Consider the following 12,066-nt stretch of genomic DNA (forward strand, 5'->3'; position numbering starts at 1 on the left):
AATGAGTAAAGAATACATTAGATCTCTTTGTATTATTTCTTAAAAACTGCATGTTTACCTATAATTATCAAAAACTTAAAAATTTTAATTAAAAAGTAATAGGTCACAACAATGAGACCACTATACACCTATTAGAATGGTAAAAATCCAGAACACTGACAACACCAAGTGCTGGTGAGGCTGTGGAGGAACAGGAACTCTCATTCATTGCTGGTGGGAATGTAAAATGGTACAGTCACTTTGGAAGACTGTTTAATGGCTTTACAAAACTAAAAATACTCTTACCGTACAGCCCAGCAATTGTGCTCCTTGGTATTTCCCCAAAGGAATTGAAAACTTATGTCCATACAAATACCTGCACATGGATGTTTATAGCAGCTTTATTTATAATTGCCAAAACTTGGAAGCGACCAAAATGTCCTTTATTGGTGAATGGATAAACTGTGGTACATTCAGACAATGCAACATTATTCAGAGCTAAAATTAAATGAGCTATGAAGCCATGAAAAGACACAGAGGAACCTTAAATGTGCATTTATTTTAAGTGACAGAAGACAATCTAAAAAAGCTACCTACTATATGATTCCAACTATACAACATTCTAGAAAAGACAAAACTATGGAGACAGTAAAAAGATCAGTGGTTGCCAAGTTGAGGGGAGGGAGGAATGAGTAGGCAGAGCACAGAGGATTTTGAGGGCAATGAAACTGCTCTTTATGATACTATAATGGTGAAAATCTATCACTACACACTTGTCCAGACCTACAGAATGTATACCACCAAGTGAATCCTAGTGTAAACGATGGGCTTGGAGGTCGTAATAATGCATCAGTGTAAGTTTATCAATTGTAACAAATGTACCACTTTGCTGGGGGAAACTGATAGTGGGGGAGGCCATGCATGTGTGGGTAGATATGGAAACTCTGCACCGTCTCCTTAATTTTGCCTAAAACTTCTCTAAAAAACACAAAGTTTTTTTTTAAAAAAGGATACCATTAGAACACTCAAATAAAAAAGAGGAATTTTGTAAAATCTCAGAGCGGGAAAGGTCAGACACAAAACACAAAGGCACCCAAAGGAAAAAAAATGTATAAATTTGATCAATAAAGGTTTTCAATTTCTACATGGAAAAATAAAAATACAAATAATAAATAAGACAAAAATATTTGTAAAAATATGACACAAAATTCCAACTTCCTTGTTACATTAAAAGGTTGTATGTCGGGGTGCCTGTGTAGTTCAGTCATTAAGCGTCTGCCTTCAGCCCAGGGCCTGATCCCAGGGTCCTGGGATCGAGCCCCGCATCGGGCTCCCTGCTCCGGTGGGAGCCTGCCTCTCCATCTCCCACGCCCCCTGCTTGTGTTCCCTCTCTCGCTGGCTGTATCTCTCTCTGTCAAATAAATAAATAAAATCTTAAAAAAAAAAAAAAAAGGTTGTCTATCTCACTAAGGAAAAGCAACCAGTAGAGAAATAAGTTTCCAGAAATAAAAATATAAATATAAAAAGATGTCCGGCCTCACTCATAGTTAAAGAAATATACATGAAAACAACTAGATAATACTTCTCATCCATCAGATTGGCCAAAATACAAGACTGTGCTAACTTTTGCATGTTCAAAGGTGTGAAAAAAAACTGGCACAATTGAAACTTATGTCTACCCAAAAATCTGCACACAGATGATTGAAGTAGTTTTATTCATAATTGCCAAAACTTGGGAGTAACCAAGATGTCCTTCAACAGGTGAATGTATAAACTATGTTCATCCATACAATGGAATATTACTTAGCACTAAAAGCAATGAGCTGTCAAGGCACAAAAAGACATGGAGGGATCTTAAACGCATATTAAGTGAAGCCAATCTTTAAAGGCTATATTCTACATGATTCTAACTACATGCTAGAAAAGGCAAAAGGATAGAGACAGTAAAAAACTTCAGATTGCCCGGGATTGGAGGTATGGGGGAGGAAGAGGGAGGGATGACTATGTGAAGAACTGGGGATTTTTAGGGCAGTGAAACTATTGTGTAGGCTACTGTAATGGTGGATATGTGTTATTATATATTTGTCAAAACCCATAAAATGTACAACAGAAAGAGTGAAACTTAATGTAAACTATGGAGCTTCAGTTAATAATAATGTATCACTGTGGGTTCATCAGTTGTAAGAAACGTACCACATTAATAGAAGATATAAATAATAGTGGAAACCTTGGTAGGCTAGAGAGAGGTATGTGGGAACTCTGTATTTTCTGATCAATTTCTTTATAAGCTTCCAACTGTTCCAAAAGAATAAAGATCTAATTTTAAAAAATTGGTCACCATTGGAGGATTCTATGAACTAATTATTTTGAAAACTGTTTAAAAAGAGAAAGATTTGATGTCTTTCCAATACACAGTGGACCCCTAGGGAATCAAATCATAGGGCAGAGCAGGTTTCTCATTACAGACATATTCCAGCTAATAGGGAAGGAATGATAATGCCGTTTTGCGACACCTGATCAATAATCTATCAATAAACATGAAAGGCTGCTCTGTAAATACAAAAGGAAACACAACCAGATGATTTACACTATCCTGACCGAAAAAAGAGACAAACCTGAGTCTGATGAAGGCTCTCTAGATCCAACTATCTATTTACAGAAAATACGGAGGATGGGAAAACATATTAAAAGGCATAACGGGGATACAATCAGCAAAATCCATGGGTGAAACAAGGCAGGTCATTAGTAGGTCACTGTTGAGAATGGACATGACGTACACAGATCGATTACATTAATCTGTTTACTTTTTCACATGTTTGAAATCTTCCATGGTAAAATTAATTTTAAAAATAAGCAACATACACACAAAATTAAAAAAAACAAGCAACAGGAAACAGTAAAGAGTGTTATTGTGAAATGAAACCTATGTGGTCTTTTTTATGATACAGCTAATTGTGTAGGAATTATTTTTGATCCCTGTTACTCTCTCAGTCTCCACGTCCATGCAATCCCCAAATACTGTTGATTCTACTTCTTTTTTTTTTTTTAAAGATTTTATTTATTTATTCGACAGAGATAGAAACAGCCAGCGAGAGAGGGAACACAAGCAGGGGGAGTGGGAGAGGAAGAAGCAGGCTTCCAGTGGAGGAGCCTGATGTGGGGCTCGATCCCATAACACTGGGATCACGCCCTGAGCGGAAGGCAGACGCTTAACCGCTGTGCCACCCAGGCGCCCCTGTTGATTCTACTTCTAAACTGGCACTTCTTTCAAACTAGTCCAAGCTAAATTTGGCCTTTGCCTAGTGCATTTCTACTTTTGTCTGCCTCCAAAACTGCAGCCAGAGTGTTTTTTTTTAAAAAAAAAAACAAAAAACACAAATTTGATCTTACCCATCCTTTGCTTAAAATCCACGAATGCTTCTCACCGATCATAGGATAACAGCTGGCATCGTCAATATGTGTACACTTCAAGGCCTTGCAGGATCTATTCCAACCCCGTGTGCCTCACCAGCTCCATCTTGAGATCTTCTGCCTTACCTTTCTGCACTCCAGCTACTTTTTGAACTTGCCATACTCATTCCCAACTCAGAGCATCACACTTGCTGTTCCCTCTGCCCGGAATGCCGCCTTCCCCTACATGCACCCTTATCCTTCAGATTTGACTTTAAATGCTACTTTCTCAGGATAGCTTTCCCATTATTTTTGGTCTAGGTGAGATCACACTTCTCACAGATTCATAACAACTTGTCACAACTGAAATTTAAAAATTATTTGAAGTTATTTATTTAATGTCTACCTTTCCTCCTATAATACAACCTCAAAGAGAGAAGGAACAAGGTCTTACTATATCCCCAAAGCCTAGCCTTTCGTTCTGCACATAGTATAAAAGGCCAATAAAGCTCTACTAAACTATAAATAACTGGTTTGATGAATGAATAAGTAAATGAATTTAAATATAATACTGGTCAAATCATGAAAGAGAATTACATGCACCATAAGCACAATATTACACAGTTAACCTTAATCGTGTTAGTCATACTCCTGACAAAAGATTTGCAAAGCTTCAATGTATATGTATAGAAACAAAAACGGGAAATAAGGGAGAATGACTATATTACAAACCCAAGTTACAGTCACTCACCGATACTCCGAAAGTACTTAACAACAAAGAAACAGGGACAGATCTTCATACACCATCCACCTTTCAAATGAGGCAGACAGATATTCAAATAAAAGTGCTGATTCAAGTTCCAATTTTGCTATTCAGACAGAAAACTCAGATTCTCTAAAGAGTAATAAAGACCACATATACTAAAATTTTACATTTATATTCAATTATTAAAAACAGGCTACGTACAGACTGCACACAGTCTCTTAACTCTTATAAAAGGGGTGAATTTAACTAATCTATTCAAGTAAAATCAAAGTTTAAACATGTTAAAGGTTAGATCTTAATAACTTTTAAAGTTAATTAATGAGAAAAAAACTACAAACTCCTGAACCAAAATTTTATTTTAAATTATTAGGCTTTCGTGCATATGAAAATTTTTTTATAACATATGGCATGTAAAGATGTTAGCACATTAAACAACAATAGGAAATATTTTCATACAACTTGTGAATCACTAATATGTTTATTTCTCTAGTGAAATGAATGCACAGTTCGCTTCAATCAACTTTGTCATGGAACATCAAGTAGGTTTAAAATTTTTATATTATTGTTTAATAACTTCCTAATAAGGTTTTGAGTTTCTAGTCGACTTACACATAATATTTTTTTCAGTGTACTGAGTACTGTAGTAGCTTTTTGTCTCATCTCTGGTGGAACAGATCTAACATCTAAATATTCAGATAATTTAGATCTGGAATTGTACAGCATGTTAATAACAGTTTCACTGTCATCAATTCCGCTACTGCTTCGTCCTAGCGGTAATAGCTGGGATCTATACATCTTTTGTAGTTTATGTTCTGCTGCTTCTGCTAAAGCAAGGCTCCGTTTTAGGTGCTCTCTAGAGGCTCGAATGTCCTCTCTGTATTCTGGCTTGAGGCTCTCAGCAAGCGGTACCTGTTGTACCTGTGAATGAATATCTGAAATTTTTTTCAAAATGTCTTCATTATTCAGAATCTGCGGGTGTTTTTCAAATGTTAGTGCGTCCGGCTTTTCCATTTCATACTCGCCTGAGAGCTGAGGAACATCTTCTAGTTCAGTGACGGTATCCATGTCGGTGCTCCTGCTTGAAGAGGTGATTGGCGGTGGGCCTGAGGTGATATCTGGACTTGGGGGTGTCTCAGTAACGTTTGGCCATGGGTGTGGGGCCTCAGTTTGTGCTAATTCTGGCTCTGGCTCTGGCTCTGGTTCCGGCTCTGGCTCTGGTTCTGGTTCTGGCTCTGGCTCTTTTACAACATAAGGTTCGTCTGTGTGTAAAACAACAGAAACATTATTTGGTTTAATCGACCAGAATGCTGTGGTTTCAGTTGGTTTTTTCTTCTCGACTTCCAGTGTGAAGCCTCCAGTAGGGGAAGCTGTGGTTTCTTCACCGACAGGATTGATTAAAACATCATTTTCAGTCGAAGAGTCTCCATGGGTGATGATCTCCTTTAATCTTGATACCTTCGGTCCTATAGAATGAACATTATTCGGAGACTTTGATTTTTTCTCACGACCTGGCTCCCTAGTAGGAACACTTAGGATTAGGTTCTGTAAAACTTCTACATAATGATTTAAGTTTTGTTCTTCGTCAGGCGTCACGGTTATGCCTTAAAGGAAAAACAGAAATCAAACAATAAGTAAACTTAATATTATATATGACATATTGACAGAATCTACTGCTCTAAATTTACTTCATGTTATCACTTAAAAGTTGAGATCAAGAATCAAGAAATAGGGGCGCCTGGGTGGCGCAGATGTTAAGCGTCTGCCTTCGGCTCAGGGCGTGATCCTGGCGTTCTGGGATCGAGCCCCACATCAGGCTCCTCCACTGTGAGCCTGCTTCTTCCTCTCCCACTCCCCCTGCTGTGTTCCCTCTCTTGCTGGCTGTCTCTATCTCTGTCACATAAATAAATAAAATCTTTAAAAAAAAAAAGAATCAAGAAATAAAGCACCTTCGCCCCAGTCGATTTTCACTTAAATAAAATATATGTATATCTTCAGATTCTTAACAAAACGCATGAACGAGATTTGTGCAAAAGTTGCATATTAACACAATTCTCTGTATTTTTTCACTTTTACTCTCCCGTACGATTCAGTAGGTAGCTTATTAAAACAAAATTCTTGATTATATCCTCCACCACAATGGTGTGCTGGAATTGGCTTATACGGGCTCACCAGAACCAATCATTCAATTTTTAGGAATTTTGTGAACCAAATGTTAAACATAGACATTATTAAAAATTATTTTAATTTGCAATTAAATAAAATGTATTCAAAATAAAGGTAATAAATATTCAAAATCCATCACTTATTATTTTATGTCATTTTACTATTATCTATGGTCTTGAGGTTATTTACATCTAGTGTAGATGTATGGTAGAAATGTTATGTAATAGTGTACTACTCTATATCCCTCTCTATGTCCCTGCTCAGTAACACCAAATGCATAGTCTGAAATCAACTGTGGCGGGAGTATTAATGTCATGTAAAGGGCAAATGCTGTAAATCTGGGCTTACCAGTCTCTCCAAAAAGCCAGCTGTTGAACGTTTACCCATATACCACTGCCTTCAACCTCACAAAGATCTAACTACAGCCTGTGGGTCATATCTGATGTGGAAATGTTAGGGTTCAGAGCAAACGGTCAAGGAAGAATTCTTGAGACATCTTCAGTGCAAAAAGGTGGTATTAAAGCAAGGGGACAGCACCCATGGGCAGAAAGAGCTGCACTGAGATTGTGAGGGGTGGCCGATTATATATTTTCAAGTTGGGAGGGGTTAGGGATAGCATAAGTCTCTAAGGAATTTGGAAGCAAGGTTTCCAGGACCTTGAGGGGGCTAGCTATTGTTAGCAAAAAGTCATTTATTACTGTCTAGGAAAACCTTAGTCATGAGAACCTTCAGATGTAAAACAGTGGGCCATATGCTTGGGAGATGATTGCTAACATATTTATTGGGGGATAGAGAAAAACAAAGTTTCCAAAGGAATTTTTATATGCTAAAGGAGATTTACAGGATCCTGGTGGTTGGGATAATGTTAAGCTAAGATTGCTTTTTGCCCATAGCAAAGTATCAACATTGAGGTAATTGAGTTTCTAGAGGAAGGTCACTCTGCCTATCTCAAGGACTTGTCAATTGGCTGTAAGTTGTAAAGAAATTTAATTTTTTCTTTTGCCTTTGTTTCCCACATTAATATCCACCTAACTGTTCTGTAAATAAAGTTTTATTGGAAGTCAGCCGGTCTTGCCCATTTGTTTATGTATTATCTATGGTTGCTTTTGGTTGCAACAATAGAATTGAGTAGTTACAACAGAGACCACGTGGGGGGCAAAGTTGAATATACTATCTGGCCCTTTACAGAAAAAGCTAGCCAATTCCTGGTCCAAACCATCAACATCTCATTCTTACAACAAAATGGCACTTCTATTTATACTGGCATTTTGCAGCATCTGAGTGGTTGGTGAAGACTCTCATTTCCAACATGGAAAACAAAAAAGATTATTGAATAAGATATTCTGAAATTCTCCTCAACTCCCCTACTCCTAAGATGGTTTTTAATATTAAGTGCTGGAGTTTTGTATTACATGTCATTTTGAAATGATTTTGCCAGTATCAAGGACATAAATTAACTTAATTCAAAAAAGTAAGTCACTTTTTGCCGAACTCTAATGCATAACTCCTACCTAAATCCTCCCTCTGCAGGCAAAATGAAATAACAAACCTTCTGTTCAGCAGATACTTCTATTCAGCACTTTCACAAGCACAAAACGGTAAAAAAAAAAAAAAAGCTCTATATTTACATGTTTTTCCTCTTTTCCTTAACTCATTACAACTTAGAAAGACCAGATGGATATTTAATCAAAATTGAAAGTATATTTCTAAATTTTAAAAATTTCTTAATGAGAACAGTTTAGTGAGGCAAAGTGATAGTGGAAAGATACCAGACTTGTGGGCATATCTAGATTCTAAAAGCAGATTCTGCATTTTATGTTATGCTTACAAAAGCCTCGCATACTTCAAGATCTATATGACAACGATAGGTGAAAAAAGGGAGGTAGATTTTGATATTATCTCTGTAATAATTTTCTTAAAATCACTGATCCCATATCATGCATTTGTCTGTGAATTGTGGATTTTGAAAAACGGACTAGAAGGTGAACATACCTAACTCTTGTGGGTCGTTGCCTATTTTGTGCCAGTCTCAGCCTATCCGTAGTAAGGCTGCAGACTAGAAATGCCTGGTGATGCTCACCTGGGCCCTGGAGTGAGCTGCACACAGACATTTCCCCTTTCCAAATCAGTGTTATGACTGGACTGACCCTTGTGGTTCTTACTATGATTGCAAGACATCCTTCAGCAACAACCATCAGGAAACTTTGAAAAAATAAAGGCTTGTTTCTTATAGGACCTGGAAATTACATAGCACACTTGGGGCCACACGGCGGGAGGTGGAGCGGGATGGAGAGAGAAAAACAGAGAGAGGGAGAGAAGGAGAGCGCAGGAAAGTAAGGGAGCGGGAGATAGTGCCAGAGAGAGTAGTGGGGGAGGGGAATGCAAATGGGCCAGGGGTTCTCCTTTTATTGGGGTCAAATGTGGGGTCTCTAGGGTTCACTCTTTATTGATGAATTTAAAACATAAGAGCATGAATTTGAAGCTCAGGAAGAGGGAAAAACAACTGGCCCAATAGGGCAGTTACCAAAATCAATTAGGATCTCCAAAACAAATGAGCCCCAGTAGGGGGAGGTGGCCTGGCTCTTAATCTAAGCCTGTGGCTGGCAATATGTATATTTAAGATAGCAGTCTTTGAAATGGATGGCTCTACAATCAAAGCTTAAGTCTGGCACTTGTATTACAAAAGAGAAAAAACTACAACAGTCAGAGTTTATACCACCTTGCCTCCGAGGAGAGGAAATGCAACTGAAGTCAGGCCCTTAAAAAGGACTTTACACTTACCTATATATAATATTTTACTCTAAAAACATACAAGCACACATATCCAATCATTCAACATAGTAAACCATTAAAACTCACATTTTAAAAAGGAAAATAACTTATTTATGTATTCTCATAGGCATGTAATGCATTGTCCTGACTCTATAGTTTTCCTGGAGGAAAATATTAAGTAAAATGAATATGTAGCCTAATGCAGTAAAAAAAAATTTTTTTTTTCCTCTGTTCCTGCTTGTACCTCTTTCTAAGCATCACGACCTTAGGCAATTATTCAATCTCTCAACATTTACTTAACTATAAAATTAAGATAGTATATTTGCCCTTTTATCTCATAGAACCAAATAAATTAGATACTTGAAAAATGCTTTAAAAGCCCTATAAAGAAAAATAAATAAATAAAAGCTCTATAAAGATAATTGCTGACATTTCTCATCTTAAAATATAAAGTTAAATCCCTAAAAAAAATAAAAATAAAAATACGCCCTAGATCCTATCTGTAAAAACACTAAAAGATTTTCTGCTAAAGACAGAAATAATATCAGGATACTAATATCTCCATTACTATTTAAAATCATGTTGGAGGTATTAGTCAATGTAATTAGATAATGGGAAATAACAGGAAGCACGAGAATTGGGAAGAAAAAGGTTAAACTATGTTTATGTGTAGATGATATAATTAGACATCGAGACAACACAAAAGAATTCCTTTGAAAAGCTACCGCAAGGAGTGAGAGAATTTAGATAAGTAGCAAGTTATAAAATCAACATACACAAATCAGTATACCAATATAAACCAGTTAAAAGATGAGAAAGAAGATGCTATTTTGATAACAAAGAATGAAAGAAAATACCTAATCATAAATTTAAAAAGACATGTCCAAAATCTAATTATTTTGACAGTAATTATATTAGTCTGAATATAGGCATCCAGAGATCAGGTCCTAATCCCTGGAACCTGTAAATATTACCTTAAAAGAAAAAAAGGTCTTTGCAGGTGTGATTAAATTAAGGATCTTGACAGGAGATTATCCTAGATTATCTGGGTAGACTCTAAATCCAATCACAAATGTCTTTATGAGAGAGAAACAAACAGAGATTTGATACCCAGAAGAAGAGGGGGTAAAATGGAGGAGGAGGCAGAGATTAGAATGAAGTGGCCCTAAGACTTGGAATGCTGGCAGCTACCAGAAGCTAGAAGAGCCAATTAAAATACTGTCTCTTAGAGCTTGCAGGGGGAACACAGCTCTGCCTTACACCTTGATTTTGGCTCAGTGAAGCTGATTTTAGGCTTATGGCCTCTAAAACTGTGGGAGAATAAATTTGTTATTTTTAGATACGAAGTTTATGGTCATTTGTTACAGCAACCACAGAAAACTGATAGAGGAATGTAACAAAATCTTCCAAAAAACATAATGTAAGCTTCAGCAAACGGAAAGATATACCATGTTCTTAGATAAGAAGATTCAATATCATAAAGATGCTTAGATGTCATACTCTCTGTTAATGTATACATTTAATATGCTTCTAACAAAATATCATTACTTGTTTCCTGGAGTTAGAAAAATGGATTATAAGGTTCATCTGGAAGGAAAAATGAGTACAAATTCCAGAAAAATAGAGGCTAGCCACAATAGATATTGAAATATATTATAAAACCTCTATTATAAAAATTGTATAGCATTGCACATGAATGTACAGGTGAATGGAACAGAGCAGAAAATACAGAAACAGACCCAACTGCATATGGAAATTAGCTCTAAATGAGGGAAGTTTCAATTTATAAACTTATTTAGCTAATAAATGAAGAAGCCACCTATAATTATAACATATTTTGCAATGATTATTGATATCAATGATTATTCGTATCACAAAAAATACACAATCAGACATTATGTATTTCCTGATGAAAGAACATAATACCACCTATGAAGCAGTCTTGCAAAAATGGTCAAAACCTGAATCTAACAGGTCTCTCTAGATCTAACTAACAATATACTGAAAATACATGGGACAACAAAGGAAGATATAAACCATAGGGTTATAATCAGCAAAATCTAGACTATGGGAACTATAGGACATATGATCCAGTTTCAACAATTACATTGCAAGGACAAAAATAGAGGTGGAGGAGGAATACATTAAAATGGAATTAAAAGATATATCAGTGAATTACATGTATGAATCTTACTTGAATTCCAATTGAACCAAACAAACTAGAAGAGAGAGAATCAGGGAAGTTTGAACATTGGCCACATATTTGATAATACTAAGGAATTATTATCTTTTTAGGTGTGAAATTCACATTGTTATTGTGTGTATTTATATTTTAGTGCTTCATATTAAAATATTACTGATGAAATTATATGATGTATAGAATTTGCTTCTAAAAAATTCAAGCCTGAGAAATTGGGGAGAGGGACCGGAAAGTGAGGGGGAAAGAAATGTGGGAGGACGTATCAATGTGACAAAATTAATTATAGGTTAGTAGTTGAAGCTGGTTATAGATATATGGAGATTTATTATACCATTCTTTCTACTTGTGTATGTATTTAAGTTTGTCCATAATAAAAGTTTTTATATCTGTTTTGGAAAAATTCCAATTCTGGGTCACTATTCATATGCAAATCTAAAATCTGCAGCCAACAAAGGTTTAAATGCTTTTAAAAAGACACTGCCATTGGATTGTTGCTAAACATTCCATTTTTATTTTTATTTTTTTAAAAGATTTTATTTATTTGAGAGAGAGAGCAAGGGCAGGGGGAAGGGGCATAGGGAGAGGAAGAAGCAGACTCCCCGCTGAGCAGGGAGACCTATGTGGACTCTATCCCAGGACCCCGGGATCATGACCTGAGCCAAAGGCAAACACTTAACCAAATGAGCCACCCAGGTGCCGTAAACATTCCATTTTCAATCATTTAACTTCTCCCTTCTCAAAGTAGTAAAAAGGACATCCAGGTTGTCAAAGTACAGGAAAAGGAGATCCTTACTGC

The 12,066-nt window shown here is 36.3% G+C and overlaps 1 protein-coding gene across 1 annotated transcript in view; it reads right to left on the reverse strand.

Moving 5' to 3' along the window:
• Positions 1-1,183: 1,183 nt before the first annotated feature.
• Positions 1,184-12,066, reverse strand: part of SPESP1 (sperm equatorial segment protein 1) — a 31,440-nt gene continuing 20,557 nt past the window's right edge. The window contains exon 2 of the mRNA XM_045810728.2: positions 1,184-5,736. Coding sequence (XP_045666684.1) covers positions 4,661-5,736 — 1,076 coding nt within the window. The 3' untranslated portion in view covers positions 1,184-4,660. The remainder of the gene's footprint in view (positions 5,737-12,066) is intronic.

The sequence above is a fragment of the Ursus americanus genome, chromosome 28 (genome assembly GCF_024610735.1).
Source record: "Ursus americanus isolate L20-20 chromosome 28, mUrsAme1.1.p, whole genome shotgun sequence".
In the NCBI taxonomy this organism is placed as follows: Eukaryota; Metazoa; Chordata; class Mammalia; order Carnivora; family Ursidae; genus Ursus; species Ursus americanus.